Genomic DNA, 22517 nt, shown 5'->3' with positions numbered 1-22517 from the left:
GTAGAGACACATTATTTAAATAATATTACAAACTAGCAATTTTATTAAATCCTTCTCCAAAAGTGTACTTAGCCTCTTAAAGAAGTATATACAAATATTTTCACTTTAACCTGTGTGCTTTTAGAGCAGGTTTTAAACTGACAGTACAATTAATTCCTGGTAGCCTGTGTGCCTGCAGTCGTAGAATCCATCGCAATTCTATTTGCTCTAAACTATTGTTCATGTCACCCACTCTACTGTTAGCATGTACCAATTGTAATACTTTAAAATTAAAATGATGGCCTGGATGCACCATTATATGTTTTGATAAGCATTGTTTTCACTCTGTTTACGTATCTCATATAAATGCTTGCTAATCCATTCTTTTAGTTTTTATGTGTTTTTTCCCACATAATAGCATGCAGGTTAAAGTGAAAATATTTGTATATACCTCTTTAAGAGGCTAATTATACTTAGTTGCTTTAGTGTTGAATTGATTTATGTATTTAAATATGAGCCTTTTACTGTGGTTTGTATTAAGACCTGAAGAAGCACTAGCGAAAGTGCTTGCCTTTTATCTTTTTTATGGTGTGTTTTATTAAAATTGTGTCAACAGTCGTGGTTATCCAGCTGTTTTATTTCTTTGTTTGCTGTTTGGACTTCGAGCTTGGGTTCTTGGTATATGCTGGTAGTTATTTCTTCAATTATATTCTTGCTTTGCCAACATATGCACTTGGCTGAGAGCTCTACTGTGAAAGATGCTGTACTAAGCAATGAAGAAATGCTATAGAAGAAATGTAATGAGGTCTTCCAGAGACAAGAAAATCTGTTCTTAATGCTTACATTTGAGCACATTGCTACCACCACATCAACGGTTAATGCCGGTGAGTTAGAAACATTTAACAAATCTTTGAGAACCCTAGAAGATGACTTGTATAAATTAAAATGGTTTGCTTGGCAACGCCAGGTTCTAGAAGCATGCCTTCATTTTCGTATCATACCTAGGGGTATGAGAGTTTTCTGCATGATAACATGTGGAGGAGCATATCCAGACTTATTACGTCAGTGGCAACAGCTAAACCTTAATTTTGGCTTTAAATATGTCCACCTAATGTTAGACTGTTTTAAGCCTATAGAAGAAGAACTTTATATTAAGACTGAACGTATGTATTCAGAAGTTACCTTGCATTACAAGGAACCCATGTACCAAACCCAGATTGCCAATATGTGCTCTAATATTTTGTTATATGAGACAAAACTACAACAGACTAAGCAGAAAAAGCTACAACGTGATTATAATGACTTTCTGATGGGGAATGTGTTTGTGTGGCCTACGTTTGACAGTAATACTCAGGTAGAAAACAACAGTAATGCAACAGAAAATGTTGATGCAATACAATCTACAGTGGTTGCTATGAGCAACTCTGTCGTAGAGCCTACTATTAGTTCCAGTATGATGTCTAACGATATGGTCACGCCCACTCCAGTGTCGTCTATGAACTTTGATAACATGACTATGACTCCACCTCCTAATCAACAAGCCTTAACATATGCTCAGGTTACAGCTAAACCGAAAATAATGAACCCCACTACCATGGAGCATTTTTACCACTTCCTATTCAACAGATGGGATTCGGCCCCACACACTGTACAAGATGAGGGAGGCAGAAATGGAAGTTCTCGGGCAACTGAGGACATATGAACAACAGGAGAACTGGGAGATGAAAACACTTGTGGTAAATCTCTCTGATTATATATTGAATCGTATAGAGATGAGCATATTAAACAGTGGACTCTCATTCGTTCCAGCAGCAGTGGCCAAGTTAAGTGACATTTGTATGGACTTGAGAAGGTTTGCTTGTAATTTGTCATGCAAACTGCTGTTTCAAGATATAGGTATGCATAATAAAGCTCCTAACATAGTAAACCTAGTACTTTTGTGCCAACTATTCCTACACATGTAGAGTATTTTGTTAAAGTTTGTGAAGAAGAATTATGTGAAACCCTTAGTGCTTCAAATTCAACCATGATATTTATAATTTAACATCAGCTGAAAGGGAAGCACTTGAAGGTTTGTATCACAATGTTAACATTTGTATAAAGCCAACTGACAAGGGAGGGGTGGTTATTTTATTAAACATGAAGGATTACGTAACAGCGATGAAGGATCTTCTTAGTAACACTAGTACATATTTACCGATTGATAGGCATGCTATTGAACCTATAAGTAGTAAAATACATGATTATCTGTATGATTTATTAGCAGGAAGATATATAACAGAATGTTTATATGATTTTTTGAATGTTACTCATCCTGTCATACCTATAATTAAGGGCCTACTAAAAATACACAAATTTGTGAATCCACCACCCCTAAGACTTATTATCTCTGGGATAACAGAGCCCCTCTCCATTTACATTGAGAACAAATTGAAGGAAGTTGTACCTAATATTGTTAACTTATTGAGAGATAGTACACATTTTTTATGTGATTTAAAAGCATTTGTTCATGAAACTGATACCAAGAATTTTTTAATGGTGACTCTGGATGTTAAGAATTTGTTCACCTGTATACCCAATGAGTATGGTGTTGAAGCCATTAGGGAGGCCTTGCTTAATGTAGGCAAATGGGGTGCTTTGGATATAGATATAATATGTACATTTTTAGATTTTATATTGAACAGCAATGTAGTAATGTTTGAACAGCAAATGTATTTGCAAAAATGGGGTGTCGCTATGGGCACCCCATGTGCAAATTCTTATGCGAATTTAGTTATGCATTTATGAGAATCTAAATATTTATTTCAGCATCCTGATGGCTATAGGGTCAAACTATATTGATGTTTTGTCGATGCTGTCTTTATGCTTTGGGATGAAGATGAAAATGCTTTATCCAGATTTATTGCTGTGATGGAATCTACTACTGAGTTTTTGAGATTTACCATCACTAGCTCACAACAATGTATTGATTTTTTGGAAGTGAGCCTTCAAAGGGACGAAGAGGGTCTAATAACTACCACTCTATATATAGGAAACCCTGTTGGCGTAATGGGCTACTAAGTTATGATAGTATGCACCCTAGACATGTTTTTCTCAATATTGTAAAAGGTTAGTTCTTAAGGGTTAAAAGAGTATGTGAAGGTAATCATACACTTGTCACTGAGATGGAACGAATGGAACATTTTGTTGCGAGAGGATATAAGAAACATGTAATACAGGGGCGCAACGTAACATTTCTGATTTTGCTTTACCTAATGTTTTAAATGGTAACAATACTAACTGAAACGGCTGTCCTAATAGAGTGTATCCACACTCCTTTGTAACTAATTTTACTAGTAGCAACAAAGCTGTAAGGAATATTATTCAGAAGCATTGGTCTCTGTTAACTATGGACCATGGTACAGCCAAGATAGTGGGTGCAACCACACATTTTGTGTATAAGAATAATATTAACTTAAAAAGACTGTTATGTCAGGATAATAAGAAATTTCGCCAAATCATTAAGAATCCAGGTACATAGCCATACAGGAAGTGTAGATTTTGTCCTGTCATAAGTGCACAACAAGAGAGTATATGCCCTAATACTTCCTTTAGGTTTCAGCTGAGGTTTCTTGCAGACTGTAACAGCACTCATTTGATTTACTTGGCTAGTTGTGCTTCCTGTTCTTGCTATTATGTGGAAAATAACACACAAAAATTAAAAGAATGCATTAGTAAGCATTTATATGAGATACGTAAACAGAGTGAAAACAATGCTTTATCAAAACATATAATGGTGCATCCAGGCCATCATTTTAAATTTAAAGTATTACAACTGGTACATGCTAACAGTAGAGGGGGTGACATAAACAATAATTTAGAGCAAATAGAATTGCAATGGATTCTACGATTGCAGGTACACAGGCTACCAGGAATTAATTGTGCTGTCAGTTTAAAAGACAGTTTAAGACCAATTCAGAACTAAACACATATGCTGTTATTCCTACTCCAAAAAAACACAATACTTTCTCACACTCCTCACCAAACTCCAACATCTGTATAAGCATTTTAACTCCAGGCTCATCATAAGTGGGGATATCCACCCCAACCTAGGCCCAAATCCATCCTGTCCAACACAAACTGCTCCAACACAAATGTCAGAACATAACACCCCCACTTTCTTCATCCCTGGGCAAATCATCAACAGCAGCAAAACCAACCATCTTTTAATGCTAAATATTAATATTAGAAGTATCAAAAATAAAATACCTGAACTCTAGGCCACAATAGCACACTACTCCCCAGACATAGCTGCTTTAACAGAAACCTGGCTAAATAAAAGCATAGCTAACTCAGAAGTTCTCCCTACCGGCTACAATATCATTAGACAAGCAGACCACTTCGTAAAAGGGGGTGGAACTGCCTTACTGTACAAGTCCAACTGAACTGTCCGTCAATTACCAAACTCCTACTCCTCCCCCAATAATTGGGACATACTTATCTAACAACTTCAACTTCACCCTAAAAAGGTCATCACCACAATTGTGATCTATATTCCACCTGGTAATACACCTGCTAGCCTTGAAGACTTCTTATCCTGGTGTTCTTCCACATACTCACAAGAAACCCTGATTCTGGGGGACTCAAACCTATATTGGTTCACCTGTATATCAGAACCACCAAGTAATCTAATAAATCTCCATGGCTACCAGCAGTTAGTCAAAATTCCAACTAGATGTGATAAAAAAATCTAAAAGGGAATCCATCCTTGACTGGGTCCTAACTAACAACCACACATTGTACCCTCACACAGGCAGTCTCCCAGACACCTTAAGTGACCACAACATAATATACTTTATACGTAGTAGAACAAGCATATGCAAAACCACTAACTATATATCCACTAGAAACACAAAAAAAATATCTCCTGAGGTCCTCAACTTTACCCTCCCCCTTGACCAGGCTCTAGCATATTTCAACAAAACATTTCTACAACACCTAGACACTGTCGCTCCATTGTGCAAAATCAAGGTTAGAACCTCTACAAACCCCTGGCTCAGTAAAGAAACCAAACAAATCCTCAAGTCCAGAGACACTGCCTGGCTTTACTATAAAAAAAAAACAAACACAAAGCCTAACTAAGTACCAAGAACTGTGCAACCGTGCAAAAAATGCATTAGGCTGGACAAAAAAAAATCCTACTACACAACATTACAAACTAAATACCAACACAACCCCCAAAACTTTTGGAAAAAAATGTAAACCAGCTACTAAAATCCACCCAAAAGGCTACCCCCAAATCAACCACCCCTGACAGTAAAGTTCCCATCGAAACACAATTCATCTCCCACTTTGTGAACTCAATTCTATCCTTAGTATCACAGGACAGTTCCTTCCTCACTATCCCCCCCCAACACAAATAACACTAATACAAGCTTTACCCTCAAAACGGTTTCCACCACTTCAATCAAAAGCATGCTCTCCAAACTAAAAACCTCATCAACAGCAGCCGACCTACTCCCCAGCTATTTCTTGAAACTCACAGCAGATGCTATTGCTATCCCAGTCTCCACTCTCATAAACAGATCAATTGCTGAAAACTATGTGCCCCAAACTCTGGAAAATATCCTATGTTACACCCATACATAAAGGCGGGACCTCCACTGAACTTAATAACTACAGACCCATTGCTTTACTCTCCCCTCTGGCCAAAATCCTAGAAAAATGCATCCATAGCCAGATGCTAAACTATCTCCTAGACAGCAACATCCTGTCACCTACTCAGCATGGTTTCAGACTTGCCCATAGTACCACTACAGCCCTCCTCTGCTTCACAGACACAGTAAACCATCTCAAAAATGAAGGCCTACAGGTGTCAACTCTTTTTTTTGATATGTCCAAAGCATTTGACACAGTCTCACACCAAATCCTGCTAAACAAACTAAACCAATATCACCTATCAAATTCCACTCATACCTGGTTCCAAAGCTACTTAACTGACAGGTACCAAGCTGTGAAATGGGAAAATTCTCTCTCTCCTCAGCTGCCCATAACTATAGGAGTCCCACAGGGTTCTGTCTTAGGACCACTACTATTCACAGTCTTCACAAATGACCTCCATATCTCCACACAGCATGCATCTATCATTCAGTATGCAGATGACACTACCTTAATCTGTGCTGCACAAAACATTCCCACCCTCCTGCAAACAACTCAACTAGCATTCTCTGACGTTGAAAACTACCTTACCAAAGCCCAACTTATCCTCAGTCCAAAGAAAACTCAGCTTATGATTATAACCAGTTCTAACAAAAACACTAACAGTCAATTCACTATCTACTCTACAAATGCTACTCCAATTGCTCCAGTGGCACAGGCTAAGCTGTTGGGAATAACCATAGACTCCCACCTAAAATTTGATAGTCATCTCAACTTAACTATTAAAAAAGTACATGTCAAACTGGGGTCACTCTACCATATCAAACCATTTCTTACCAACAACACAAGATCAGCCATTGCTCGCTCCCAACTTCTATGCACCTTACTCTATGCATCTCCCATTCAGACTAATCTCAGCAAAACTGAACTAAGCAAAATGGAAGCCTGCTATAACAGAATTGCCCGCTTTGCTGCAAATTGCTCATATAGAACTCATCACTGTACTGCTTTGAGACAGCTCCACTGGCTTGAACTGCCCAACCTCCTAACCTACAATCAGCTCTGCCTTTGTCATTCTATCTATTACCTCCCCAATAAGTGTCCTGCCCTCAAAAATGTAGTACAACATTACTCAGCCAAAAGGCCTCTTAGATCATCAAGCAAACTACTACTAGAAGTCACCAACAGCTACAATAGCTTTGGAGATGCGTTATATAGTAGTTCAGAGGCTAAAAAATGGAACTTTGTCCCTACTAGCATTCAAAACACATCATCCAAAGCCTCCTTTAAAGACCTCATCAGGCAACATCTCAAGCAAAGTTGGCAGTGCCATGATTGCTCCCCAGGCTAGTGAAAGCGGATAACATAAACATACTAAATCTAGAGCACTTGATAATGGTTTTTAATCGTACTCACAAACACTGGCTAATCTACAATGTATGTACTGTACCTGTGTACTATGTATGTATTCTACCTATGTTCCAAATTTCAGCTGTACACCACAAATCTATTAATTACCTTTATTTTTAAAATTAATATTTTTTTGTTTGTTCTCTCCACTGTAACTGTTTATGTGCCGCATACCACTGTAAAAACATGTCTCTTGTAATTTGTGTGCATACTGATCATGTCTAAATAACTAATTGTGTCTGTAATTTTTCTTTGTGGAGCTTTTCTCCCTGAGCCTCTGCTGAAAAAGGGCCTTTTCGGCTCGGTCAGACACCCCCGGTTAACAAATGTAAAAAAATAAATAAAATAAAATAAAACCTGCTCTAAAAGCATGCAAGTTAAAGTGAAAATATTTGTATATACCTCTTTAAGAGGCTAATTATACTTAATTGATTTAGTGTTAAATTGATTTATGTATTTAAGTATGAGCCTTTTACTGTGGTTTGTATTAAGACCTGAGGAAGCACTAGCGAAAGTGTCTTTTATCTTTTTTTATGGTGTGTTTTATTAAAATTGTGTCAACAGTCATGGTTATCCAGCTGTTTTTTTCTATTTTTGCTATTTGGACTTCCAGCTTGGGTTCTTGGTATACGCTGGTAATTTTTTTTCAACTATAAAACATATAAGACAGTGATAAGCCCTTTATAATCATGTTAACCCATGTGCATTGCAAGAGACAGCTACTGAAAGATACTATATACAGAGAGCAGCAAACACCATAGAAAATAATATACTCAGTAAGTGTTCCAGATACAAAGTACAAGCAATCAGCAAAAGACAGAGCTAGTAGTTATATTAACTGCAGAAGTTTAGTATTTGTAGATAAATCATATACCAGCTGTGGTGAGCAAGACTGTGAGATGAATGTATGCTTTAGGGATGGTTCAAAGTATCTATGAAATATGCCAGACAAAAGATAGTCTTTGACGAGTGTTTTAAAATGATAGTGCTTTTAAACAGAAATAATAATGAAGGTCAGGAATTTTATCTGGTGAACTGGGGGGGGGGGGGGGTAAACAGAAGACTGCTTGGTAGCTGCGAATTGTCTGGAAGTAAGGAATAAAAATGTAGGAGGAATGACTGGATATGAATGTTTCAAGGGAAATGTGCTGTGAGTAGACCTTTGGTTAAACCAGCTTAGAGTAGACCAGGAATATGTAAACCAGCTATCTAATCGAGAAGGCAGTATGGAACAGACAAAAGGAAGCTAAAATCACAACTATTAGTCATCACAAATGTAATAACAACTAGTATAAATACGGGAGTTTTGCAATCATTTTCCATTCTTTCCTTGAAAATTACTTCACAGCTATGAAATGAATAAGAAACAGGCAAGGCTCTTAAATTTGCAGTTCAGCAGTGTTTACTGTGGTCACTGCTCTACTTTGTATACAATGCAGCTGCAACAACAACTTTACATTAAATGTTACTCTGATTCTTGACTAAGAGATCCATCTTTTAATACCTGTTATCCATAACTAAGTTGTCACTTATGATTTACCCAGACTGCAGAGAACAATGCTACTACCACCATGAAAAAGAGTATACAATTTTAAGTGTCTTTCATTTTCCTCTCTCTAAAGGTATCAAGAATGCAGATCGACAAGAACTTGAACAAGTGTCATCCAAACCAACGGAGCAGTTTTTGTTTTATGTCACTAATTTTAAAATCCTACAGACTCTATTACCACTAGTGACACGCAGGGTGTGTGAAAGTGTTGGAGGAGTTCTACAGACTGATGCAAGTAAGTCCATTCTTCTTCCTTGAAATGTGTTAGCAGTTGTAGATTCAGTCTACCCTCCATGTTTGTGGAAATGTAATAAAAGTCTTAAGGTTTGGCCCTCTTGCAACAGAGTGTAGCAAAAAATCATAACAGAGTTGTAAACATGCTTAACATTCTTTTATCCACTTTTATTTTTGTGTTGACTTGCAGATGAGATCAGAACCTCAAAGCAGCCACTATGGAAGTGGCAACAAACATGAAAGACCAGAGGGAATATATTGTCCCGTAAGATGTATTATGTCTATTTAGAATTCCTTTGCACACTTGCTGTGTGCCTGTACCTAGTTACAGTGGCTTACATTAATTGTGTGAGTAAACCAGCTAGCACTTTACCTTTTCATTTCAGAATGACCTGTCAACCCAATTTTTGAATGTTAAAAAACTTTTTTTATACATTTTACTTCATTTTATGAATGCAGTGCTAGAAGATGCACTGTATGCTTTTATGTCCATTTACAATGATGGGTACTTTTGTCCTTTTTGCATGAACTGGGGCAGAGGTGACACACTCAATCTGTCAGGCAGCAAAGAACCATCTGTGCAGCAAAAGGACTTGCCTTAGGAGAATAATTTGTGTTGTAGGAGTGAAGAAGTGATTGGTCTATATTTTCATTTATTCATCTGGTATTCTTTATACTATGTTCAAGATCCACCTTCCCTCTACTGCACCAAATACCTTCAGTATTAGCCTGATAAACTTATAAGGGAACTGTTTAATTTCTACAAATCTATACTTCATTACACGTCATTATTGCTCTTCTGCAACCAACAAACATAAATGAATATCAGAATAATAAAATATTTTATTTTCGTAAGACAGTTTAATATGCAATCCATCTTTGAAAAAATGAATGTACAAAGCTTTATTTAATATCTTATTTAGTTTATTTAGTTCTTCATGACACCATTACTAAGTAATAATTTCACAAGATGGCTGTCTTTACCTCATCTATCTGTCATACTTAACTGGTCTATAGATCTGCTTTCGTTTAAGACCTACATCTTTAATAAATTTTGTTTTTCACCTACTAAGTAAAATAGCTCTGCTAGGAATACTCTTAAATCTTATTTCAGCTTAGAATACTGCTGAATTTTCTTTTGTTGCTGAATCTTCACACCAAATATGCACTGAATTTCTTTCTGCATTAGGATTCCTGCAGTTCTCTTCATTTGTGTGGTTAGTGTTTAATGACTCATGTTCAAGACTTACTCACTCCTCCACAGCACCAGTGAGCTTCAGTTTTAACCTAATAAATTTATATGCAAGTGCACATGCTGCAGTTTTAAATAAATCTATTCATTTTAGCAATGGAGTGAGTTGTATATCTTGCTTTACTAGATTTTTTTTAATTTAAAATATTGGGTACATTTTAGCATCACTGACAGTAAGTTAGTTTGAGAAATAACAAGAGAAAGATTTAAGACCCAGGTGAGGCCAGGTTTGTATCTGATAATCCCTATTACCTAATTGTAACATAAGAAGTTTGTAAGTATAGACAATCACTTGTAATTCAAGGAGATCTAGAAGTAAGATATTAACATTGACTATGAGAAGAGTATTGGTTTAGGGAGGAAGCCATTAGGAAATCCATAATAAAAAATTACAGTTCCTGAGGCAGCATTTTCATAATGAATGTGAACTGGCCTGTTGGAAAACTAATTTGTGGTTCAACTGAGAGGCCTTTCATTAGAACCTAAAAAAAAAAAAACAGAGAAGAGAATGGTCAGTGGTCATCTAGGCCAAATGCATACCTATGATCAGTAGCTAGGGTGAGGCAAGAAGGCCAACTGCCCTGTGCTCTGAGTGTTGGGGAGGGCATTATCAGCTAATCCTGATCTGTCTTTGGTATTGCGTTTGCAGTCAAATCTGAACACTGTAGCTATGTGTGTGTGGTCTAATCTGTGGTAACTGCTTGTTACAATAAGTTAAAAAAAATTACTTCAACATTAGGTATGTTCTACTTCATATCTCATAGGTTCATAGGTTCATAGGTTGGTACTGGGCTATCTGCCCGAAGACATATATTAGCCCAGCCATGTTGTGCGGTATTCACCGCCCCTTTAGTAGTTCCCTAGACCCTTGTTTGCTTATTTAATGATATGCACATTATTTACAATTTATTCCTGTCTATAAGCAAAAAATATCGTTACTGTATTCATCTCATCAACTGCATACTAAAAGATGCAGTTCAACTCATATGCTAACGGAAAAGCAAAACATTACATATGTCGAATATGCTGAGTTGCTTCCTAGTAAGATGCATTACTCCAGATGATTTTTTTTGTCTTCAGCCACTAAATATTCCGGTGTTACTTTTCTACATTATATTACTTCAACATTATAATGCTGCTAGACTGATCAGAATCTAGTACTTCATAATTTGTCAATACTGAGGCAGTATCAATCGTGCATATCACATTGATGGCTGCAGTCTCTATTATTTTTTTGTGTATAGCTGCTATAATGCAAGTTAGTTCTCAGCGTTTAACCACAATGAAGGAAGTGTCCAAAATAATACTAGTAATGAAAGGAAAAAGGACACAAAACGGAACCACTGGCACTTGCAAAAATTAGTTTCTCTCAGTACTAAGCTGTTAGGAAAGGTTCTTTCCTAAATAATCATCCACAGAAAACACAAACCATAGGTAATTAGATTCAAACTGGTTGTAACTCCAGCCACGCTGTTGCAAGAATAACTTAGAATAATTCCACAGCCTGAATTCGTTTTAACGTTTATTCACCTCCGTTTTTGTCACACAACTTCATCAGAAAATCATAGTTCTCAGCGTTAGCAAATCATTGTTTTATTCATTGCATATGTGCATTAGCCTTACAGCTACCGTATGCAAAACTCTGTTGGCCTGTTAAAAACATAGTTGACAATGATAATATTAGCTCACCAAAGAAACTTTTAGTTGATTTGTATTATAAGATACACAGAGATTTGGTTTACTTGAAGAAAGCAAAAATAGTCCTTGCATTTGCCCCTTTTCCCACATAAAACACATTCATAAAAGTTCAAAATGTGATAGAGCAAGGTTTTCTATTCCCAGTGGGTCTTTGAACATGCCCAGGACATTGGATGCATGTGCAGTTAACACACATGGTGGGAGGTGTTGTCATAGGTGCAGCAGTACATCTTTATATTTACTGTCAGTACAAGGTGTGATGCAGGCATTTCATTGACTGTTGCCAATTTTTGTATGTGCTAATGCAGTGAAGGCTGTCTTACCCAACACCCATCATCTAATCACCATTCACTCATTACCTCATTTATTGAGTGAGTGTGATTACCCCTTGATGTAGTCAGTGGTAGGGAAGTCAAATATGTCCAAACTCATAAAGGAGACAGTCATAACCAGACTTATTTCCCCTGCAGCTCTTCTCTTTATCAATTCTCAGAATTGTGAGGTCCACATTGGGCTGCTTGTAATATATCTTCCTTTTCTAAAAAACAGGATAAACCAATAAGAAGTGTGCATAGTCCTAAGTTATCCCCTATGGGCATTGGCCTGTAAAGGTGATGTTTATGTGGCTTGAAATTTTATAAATTCTGTTGCACTAGATTGGAGAAGCATCCTGACTAAGCATCCTAGGGTAGAATTCCATTTGTTCTGCTCAGTCTAGTGTAGGTGACAGAGCAACAGCATTTTTGCACTTTGCCAGACAAAGATTTCAGCAGTTTGCACCTGCACCAACACTTGGGGCTTCAGGGTTCCTCACCTGTCGATTACACTTATGCTGTTTCCACTCTTCTTTCTTAGACCAGGCAATAGTAAAGCTGGATCAGCTCCTGGATTCTTGGGTTAAGGAGTCTGTGATGAAGACTCTTACAATGGCATCTTCACTGGCTTTTCTTATATCATTTTGTAACTTTGACTGCACTGATACCACTGTTATGGAAGCAGAATCAGTAATGTTTCCATACAAGATGGTGTCAGTCCGGTCCTCCAACATCAAGTATGAGCTGAGGTTTGACTTTTCTGAATGCTCCTTTGTGTGGTGAGGTTCTCTTTAGGTAGGTTTCTCAAGATTATTCTGAAGAAGTACAAAAAAATTTGCAATAGATAGGACTTTATTCATTTAGCTACAGGTATCTACATGGCAGACAACGACTTAGAGTACTTTGTGAAGAGGAACTTTGCTACTGGATATTAACATGTTATGCTTTAAACTTGCATCTAGGGGAGGCATTATACATATAAAATTTGTAAGTGCAGGACCTTACTAAGATCAAGTTTTTTAACACACTCAATGGTTTGTTTGTGGAATACATGGATTCCTCTATTTTTAGGTCCTAGTGGGGCATTAAATACCTTTAAAAATTCCATTAACAATTGGATGGGAGAAAATGTTGACTCACTTACACCAGACTCTACATTATAATTCAGTTTCATCTCAAATACAGTTACTTTTAACTATACCTTTACTAAAAATTATTGCTTGGAACTTAATGCCAGGAGTACTTTAGGATTTAATGTTCTATGTCCCTATTCTTTTGAGACTTTTCTAGTTACTACCTTCTTGGGGTGTTCAGTTCTTACTACTTGCATTCTTTCCAGCAGTTACACAGTGTGGGAGCCCTTCATATTCAGGTATAACAGGTATGTACTAAACTCCTGAGCTGCACTGTAAGAGGACTGTGTCTGGTTTCTGGGCAGCATTTCCACCCACCATTGAGGATGGGTTTTCCTGGCAAGTATAGTAAGTTCAGTAACTACATTTTTATGCACTTTTGATTATGTCTTATAGCTGTATTCGGTCCCTGTACAGAACATGAACCTGAGAGTGCAGGCCTAGACATTCTGTCCTCATCTGGTATGTCCTATCATGATGTCCGCTGGTGCAGGTATACATGTCTCTGAGCATGGAAGCTAGAGATATCAAGAACTTTTTATTATCCTCAAGATACCAGAAGAGGAAATCACAAAAGTCGTTCATTGCAGAGAACCTTCCTGTAGACTGATACTGTATTTCTCTACTATGTTTATCATGAAAAGTAACAATTTCTTTGGTCATTTGTTTAGGCAACAAACGCTGTCCATAATTCTAATGTATATTAGAAATGATACCAGGCAAAGACAGGCATTTCACTTTGTCAGAACTCATTAGTCTGATAGGTAAGTCTAGAGTGGATCCAGAAAAAGAAGCTTATATGGCAAATTTTAGCTTGACAAGTTATAAAGACCATCTTAAACAAGTTTTTAAACAATATATAAATAAACAGGACAAACACCTTAAGGTAACTGTTTTATAGATAGCTACCAAGAAAGGCTTTATGAAAAGACAATCACCTGCATTCATTCTCCGTCATTCAAACCATTATGACAATTACACAGATTTTCCTTGAAAACCAAGAAGCATATCTAAAGTCAGTCACAAGTTTTTCATTATAAATAAGCCTAGTGACAAATTATATCAAGCAGAAATGTTCTCCACTTTAGCAAGGCTCATTAGTACACAGGCCCTTCACACTCAGATCCCATATTGTTTGCAATAACACTGTTGGAAAACAGATTAAGCAGGAACCTAAAACAAGCATATTACTACTTTTTTGCAGTTTAAAACTAAAACAATGTTAACATGTTCAATTTTCAGATCCTACTAGAAAAACAAGAGCCATAGTCATTATCATCTTTGAAATAAGCACTGGATTTTTTTACCCTAATAGACCTAATTTCAGGATGAAAAGCAGTGTGCATTCCCTTCCCATCTCATCTTTATAGTTAACTTGGAATGTTTTCTGGGAGAAAGTGTGAAATGTTATCATGAACATTTTACAGTAGTTTAGTGAGGATATTTGCAATCACAGTTGGCATTCTCCCTTTCTCTGGAATCATGGATTTACCTAGTATAGTGATATAACAGTCCTTCATGGGAAGTTACCAGACCAATACATGATTAACACATTAACATGTCTTTATCACATTTCTCCTTGTAACTAGTTCAATAGTGTAAGACAGGGTGTCACCTCATGGTGAAGGAGGCACAAGTCCTCACTCTGCATAGTTAGGATTATCATCCCTTGCATATCATAACTTTTATTTCATTTATTTCGTATCCAGATAAGCCCACTGGACATGTTTCTCTTTTTAGAGGTAATCCAGCAGTTTGTCTGGTTAAATGACTTTCAAACAGGCATACAGCAGTGGAAGGAATCAACCCCTGTAACCTTTACTGCAAGGAGCAGCTCAACAGCTCATATCCTTAATTCACTGCATGAATAAGACAAAAATTCCTCAATCCTTAACTGTGCATATATGATGCTCCCCAACTTTCCTCTTTTAAAGGAAGAATAGCAGTCTTAGGGGGAAAATAACTGTAAGTTTGTTCTGTCCCTCATGATGACAAGTCCGACTGCAGGGTCAAAGAAAGATTCAGCTAGACGCCTTCCTGATAGTAATAAGAGTTATGAGAGGAATAAAGTGGCTAATATGAGAATGGTCAGATGTTGTCAGAAGAGAGATGGGGGCAAAAAAAAGTAAAACTAGTGGTGGGTAGATGGATAGATAAATCTACTGCACTGTATATTCATAGTGTGCTTTGAAAAAACTGTGTTGATGTAACTATGTGTAGTTGTGATCAATCCTTAATCTTAATTTTGAAGAATATGCATTATCTGCCCTTTGTATCTATTTAATTAGCCAGACCAAAAAAAATAAGTCAAAATAATAATGGACACTAACTGCAGACGTTAATATCTCTCCAGACCACTGCAAAACCATTTTCCTTTTTTCTTGTTAAAACTGTTGTGGAAAATAAAAGTTTTAAAAATAAAAACAGGCAATATATAAATCGGACCTCTCAGTTGTCCCTATTTTGGAGAAACCTATTTTCAGGCCTGATTTACCCCTACCCATGATGCACCAGCTTTTGGAGGTATGTTCACATTTTCATGCTTGATTTACTCCTTCACATAATTTTCTGAATCCCCATAATCAGACATGATTTTTGAAGCTGACTACTTCACAGAAAACCACACTACACGACCAACATACTAGTGGCATTAGTAATTTAAAGAAAGAGAACACGCATCTTATATCTCTCTTTTTCAGAGGCAAACGTAAACTGCCCTATGTGGTAGAAGTTTGCAATATGGTTCATTAAAGTCGACAGATTTTAAGAGTCTTTGATAATGGCCTTATATTTTTCCATCATTTTTGTTACTCTGTTTTTTAAATGTGTTTCTGAATAGTATCCCACATTTCTACTCGAAGCATGGCAAGATATGTGCTATCGGGTATTCAGATTTTACACTAATTAGAAGTCCAGATTTTTGGCTGGATGTACTTGCTTTTCAAGTACCTTTGTACTTTTTTTCAATGTCTGCATTTTGAGAGGTATGTTAAAATTCAGTACAAATTAAAATGCTCTGCACACAGTGTAGTATGCTATTCTGCATTTGCAAATAACTGGATACAATTCTGCAGTTATTAACAATGTATCTAGTACTTTGCTACAACTTTCATTGCTTTTCACTTGAACCTGTAGTACATCAGTAAGCTTTTAGTTAGTCACAAAGGCTATGCGTCCTTTGAAGGAAAATGCTGATGGCTGGTTCTTTCCTTTTCCTGTAATAACATTTGGGTTCTGAATAAAATCAAAGGAGTTTACTGCTGCCTTTGTGTTACAACTGCATACACCCCTTAAACACCTGTCTAGATTATTTCTAAAGTAATTCTACCTGGGAGGATTCTGTGCTATTAAAACAAACAGTCAGGACTACATGTTAATGAGTGAAGAAGCTTTGAAATAAGCTGACCAAAATAAAGGACCGATATAGTCACAAGAATAAACTTGTCAGATAGTAAGATAGCTACAAGGCTATGGTTTCTTAAGAGGTTTGCTTGCATGTGTATTAAGAGCACAAAAGAAAAAAATGTAGTGCAAACATTTGCATTTTTATGAATGCCGTATGTTCCACAGTAGTTTCCCTAAGGATGTTTTGTGTGTTAGTTTTATATTTCCCCTGATGGATTTCACAGACTTCACCAGAATATCAATGGGGGAGGTGCAGCAAGGGTATTACTGTCTCTTTGAATAAAAAGGTTTGGTGGAGTTTTCCTTTTTTTGAAGGGAGATTGAATTTCCACATTAAGTTCTTGAACAGTTTGAAACGTCACTAGGAGACCTTTGAAAAAACAACACAAGACCCATTTTCAGTTGCAGTATCTCAATATCAGTGCTTGTAAACCAACTTTGTTTACTTTATTATGAGAAAAAAAAAGAGCAAAGATGTTTAGTTTATATGAAGATGAAACTCTGCAGCCTTCGTTAATATGTCTGTATTCCTGATGTCAGAGAACTAACATGTACTTTTGTGCATGTCTTTGTTTACGTGTGTGATATATGCCAGTAGTTATATTTGTACGGTTTTATCCTTAAACAGAAAGCTTGTTCGGCATAGGAAGAGCTTGAGTGTTACATATTTCCTCATCTATGTAAAACAGATGCTTTTCTTAGATGAAAAGAATTCATAATTCACTTAAGATAAAACCACATTAAGAAACCAAGTAAAGTTCAATGGTTGCGGACAGTCTTGTTTGTACTCATGCAAAAAATCTGCTTTTTCTTTGGTACTGCATGGATATTTTACTATTAGCACATTATAAGTACAAATTATAAACAAGTTGCAATATAAAATGGAGTACCAAAGTCCTGTATACATAATGGTGCAATTCATTGCACAAAGCCTTATCCCATTCCGTAGACATTATACTCAATGCACTGAGTGCATATGAAAAAAAAAAAAAAAACATCCCAGTAATATGCAATTAATGAAGCCAGCACCATTGGAGTTCCTTCTGGTCACATTGGGGTAGCCTTGGGACCGCAGCCCTGCACCATACAATGATGCTGCAGTTAACATTGGGACTGCAGCCCTGCACCATACCATGTTGCTAAACTTAATGTCTGGACTGCAGCCTTGTATTATATAGTGGTGCTGCACTTAATGTCAGGACTGTAGCCCTGCACCATACAGTGGTGCTGCACTTAATGTCAGGACTGCAGCCATGCACCATACAATGGTGTTGCACTTAATTTGGGGATTTGCAGCCTTGTACCTTACAATGGCACAACAGTTAACAATGGGACTTGCAGCCCTGCACCATACAATGGTGCTGCACATAATGTCAGGACTTGCAGTTCTGAACTGTACAATGGTGCTGCAGTTAATGTCAGAACTGCAGCCCTGCACCATACAATGGCACTGCACTTAACATTGGGACTAGAGTCCTGCCCTGTGGAGTGGAATTGCATTTAAAGTCAGGACTCCATCCCTGCATCATACTGTGGCTCTGAACTTAACATGAGGAATACAGCCCTAAACTGTACAATGACATTGCACTTAATGCCAGGAATGTAGCCTTGCACCATACAGTGGTGCTGCACATAATGTCAGGACTTACAGCCCTGCACCATACAGTGATGCTACACTTAACACTGGGACTGCAGCCCTGCACCATACAATAGTGCTGCATTTAACATTGGGACTAGACCATGCCCCATGGAATGGAACTGCATTTAAAGTCAGGACTCCAGCCCTGCACCATATTGTGGCTCTGAACTTAACATGAGGAATGCAGCCCTGCATTGTACATTGACATTGCACTTAATGTCAGAACTGCAGCCCTGCATCATACAATGGCACTGCACTTAACACTGTGACTGCAGCCCTGCACCGTACAGTGGTGCTTCACTTAACATCAAAACTCCAGCCCTGCATCATATAATGGTGCTGCTCTTCAAAGCAAAGCAATAACTTTTTTCTGCTAATTTATGGATCAGGATATAGCTCTGAGCAACATATTAGCTCCCACAAAACAACCCTTAACAACATAGCCATCCCAGGCCAGAAATGTTCCTACAGGCAATGAGTATCTCTAAACTGAAAAAAACCTGGTACCTCATACAGACTTGGCCTGCTCCCTCAAAATAAGGCTGCTAAGCTCATACCCATGGATGCTTTCACACCACTAGATCCAGTTGCTACTACAGTATGGTAATGAGTTAAGCTACAGTTATACCTAATAAGTGTAACATCTTTATGAATTACTGATAGGCATGACTGAAGAGTTCAGAGTAGGTGGCAGAACATAATTAGCAAGTTATCTAAACTTTACCTTACTAAATAGGTTTTTCCTGCTGTACTGTGCTGTGCTATCATACATCACAGTACAGGTTTGCAATGCATGAGGTTAAGAAGGTGCATACTGCTGACTTTAACATGATCAAAGCATTCTACTCAATATCCTACTCAGTCATTGTAAACAAGCTCACTGAATTTGGTATTAAACTCTGTGTCTCCCACTAGATAGTCAGCTGGTTCATAGACAGAACACAAGAAGTTAGCATAGGGGAGTCCACCTCCACAAAAGGCTAGCCACTAGCAGACTGCCTCAAGGCATGTTTGGCATCTATCTCTCTGAATTCAAGGCTAACATCAAAGGCGCCTTGCTGGCCAAGTTTGCAGATGATTGCAAATTAGGTGCAGTGAATCCTCCCAAGACACAAATACCCTTTAAGAATGCCTGACACAGACTGATAACTGGAGCCAGAGTCATAGTCTTAAACTCAATGTCAGGACAGTATCTTTCAGTAAGGGAGCCGCCCCTGCAAATTACTACATTGATAAAAAACCCCTAAGTGGACCCAGTAGTCTGGGATTTGGAAACACATGTAAATAGTGACTTGGCATTTGACCATCCTATGTCTGCAGTAGTAAGGATGTAATTCTATGTTGCACAACTTATAATTAATGGTATGTCATCCGGGTCCAAAAATGTCATCATTCCAGCATAATTTGCCTTCATAAGACCAATCATTATATACAATACCCACTTCATCATGTACCTGACTAGGCATATGCAACAGCTGCAGCATCCACAGAAGTTCCTCACAAAAAGAATACATGGTTTAGTAAACAAATTCTAAGCCAATTGTCTCAAAGCTTTTACCTTATACTCTGTCTCTTACAGGCTGCTGAGAAGCAACTTATGCCTGGCCTATAAAGCATCCTCTGATATAGCTTAATGAAACTCTTGCATATCAACAAAACAGATAACATCAGAAATAATTGATCCAGGAACCTAAACCTGGCTTGCAACATTACATAGGACATGTTGGAGGGAAAGGTATATGTCTCAAATGCTACCTAGTCTCTGGAACAGGCTTTCTATCCATTTGAAGCAAAGCTCCTCCCTGAACATATTCAAGTGAAACTTGGACCACTGGATGGGGATTCATAAATTTACCCTCAGTCCTGCACATGTCTGTTAGAGAGATGAAAACTGGAAGTGCTCAGCCACTCACATATAAGTTGATATACACCCCAACACAAAAGCTTAAGGACTAATACTTTTCTAATATATCTGGGAATCATAGTTAGGTTTAAAAAAGCCCTTTAGGGTCTGTGAATTATGCTATACTGCTATCCTATCTTAAAAATGATGGTGGGTAAGTTAACTATATGTGTATTTATATCTGCACTGTCTAGAATTTCTTCCATTATGTGCTCCCTTCACCCTCTTGTGAAAACTATTTTCAGTGCACATAAGCCTGAAGCAATGAAATTTCATCCAGTGATACATTGCATTTGTTGATCTGAATGACAATTTCTTCCTTCCTAACTCCCAGACTTCTACAGGAATGCCATCTATTACTGGAGACCTTTCTGAAGATTGATTGCACTTCACCATTTTTATCTCATCTCATCCTGTCTTAAATGTTTGTTGTTAACCCTCAGCTACCTTTAACCTTGGCATAATTAAGTTTTCCATAAATATTTCCATGCCTGCTCTTTCTTTATTTCCAAATTTCCCTGCTTTATACAAATTTTCATAAAATTTCTGAAATATCTCTAATACATCTACAGGATCTCTGGTTAATTTTCTTCTTATAGGCTCCCTAAATTTGAAGACAATCTTTTCTACTTTCTGTTGCCTAAGTTGTGGTAAAAGTTTTTGTGCTGTAGAGTTATTATCAAAAAATGGTTGCTTAATAGTAGTCTTTATAAACTCTAATGTATTATCCAGATACTCCCATACATTGTCTTTATTACTTTGCATTTTTGTCTCTTCTTGTTCTTTGAGATTCCTCATGCCTTTCTACCCTGCTTTTAAAGTCCATTTTCATTTTAACCCACTCACTACCTATAACTTCTGAAGATATGTCTCTCTTGCCTAATGCCTCGCAAATAATTTCTACTACTTATTTGTTACATTCCCCTCTTTTTAGCAGGTAGGAGGGAAAGCACCAGTGTCTAATTTTTACTTCACTACTCTGTTTTTATCTTGTTTTTCATCCGTGCATGATCTGAATTAGTTACTGGATGTGTGTTGAAGCTTTCATTCAAATGTTCCTGTGAAGTCTAATTTCTGTGTAGTCTAGCACAGTTATTGCACCTTGTGGAATAATATTTAAATTCTGCCCAAGTTTCTACTACAGAATTCACATTTTTCATACCAAATATTTTCGTAAGTTACCCTCTTTTTTATATTTCCCTTCAGATGTTCCTGTGAAATATAACTTATGTCTAGTCTAGCACAGTTATTGTACATTGGGGAATAATATTTAAATTCTGCCCAAGTTTCTACTACTGAATTCACATTTTCCATACTAAATATTTTTATAAATTACCCTCTTTTGTTATATTTCCCTTCTAGTTCCACCTTATACATCCTCATGATTGCAAATCAAGTTCCAGTCCCTCCTATCATACCAATCAACTGTCCAGATGTTTACCTCATATTTTAGGTCTGTTCCTCCTAAAATGTGTGGTTTTCTGACAAAACACTGAGGATTGAAGTCACTAACTAATAACATACATTTGTGTTTTAGACTTCATGACCTTCACAAAATACATACTAACACAAATCCTGTTATTCTAGCAACTTTCTAAGCTTATAAGAGCAATATTTAAAAATTGTCCCTGTTTTGGGGCTTTTGTCACCACATTATTTTAGGCTTTGTCCAGATTTGGTGCTAAGAGATTGAGAGGTATGCCTCCTATAAATAATATTCCCTGATGAAAACTGATTATTTCTCCCAAAATTTGCATAAGCTCCATAATACCAGTTTTTGGTGGAATATGAATTTATGCCAGCATAATCCTCCTCCTTTGCCAATAGCACTTTACTACCACAAATCTACCATTACTGTCTTTTCTTCTTCTATCACTATTGGAGGTCCTCTAGTAATTAGCATAATTACTGTCCTTTTCCTTTGTCCCAGTTATTCTGCTGAATATCCATCCTGAAATCCTTTCTTTGTCAAATTCACATGCTCATCTCTTTTCAAATGTGTCTCCTGCAGCACTGATATTTGCACTCTGCATTTCTTAATGTAATTCAGTATTCTTTCCTTTTTGTCTATACCTGTAAGGTCATTTGCATTCCAAGATAATGTGGATATTTTAACCATTTTGATAAAAAGCTGCTGTTTCCACCTATTATAAATGTCAGTTTTCTTTTCTGAACGTACATTTCCAGTGTTCATGTAACATGCATATATTAATGTTTGGCAGGCAGATAATTTATACAGTTGTTTCTTTTTATCTCTATTTGAACATTTGTCACATTTTCAGGACTTTTTGTTTTAATGAAACCCTCAAACAAAAAAAAAATAAATACATTTTCAAAATACCACCATCCCCTATTAACTTAGGA

The 22517-nt window shown here is 37.1% G+C and overlaps 1 protein-coding gene across 1 annotated transcript in view; it reads left to right on the top strand.

Moving 5' to 3' along the window:
- LOC122807520 (collagen alpha-1(VII) chain-like) overlaps positions 1-22517 on the top strand; it is a gene marked incomplete at its 3' end in the record, with an annotated part of 926266 nt that overhangs the window by 283463 nt on the left and 620286 nt on the right. Inside the window, exon 6 of the mRNA XM_044078445.1 lies at positions 8649-8810. Within this exon, the coding sequence (XP_043934380.1) occupies positions 8649-8810 (162 nt within the window). The remainder of the gene's footprint in view (positions 1-8648; positions 8811-22517) is intronic.

Source organism: Protopterus annectens, chromosome 7.part1 (assembly GCF_019279795.1).
Source record: "Protopterus annectens isolate FY-2018-M chromosome 7.part1, PAN1.0, whole genome shotgun sequence".
Lineage (NCBI taxonomy): Eukaryota > Metazoa > Chordata > Ceratodontiformes > Protopteridae > Protopterus > Protopterus annectens.
The sequence above is the reverse complement of the archived record's forward strand: the minus strand, read 5'-3'. Positions and strand labels throughout refer to the sequence as shown.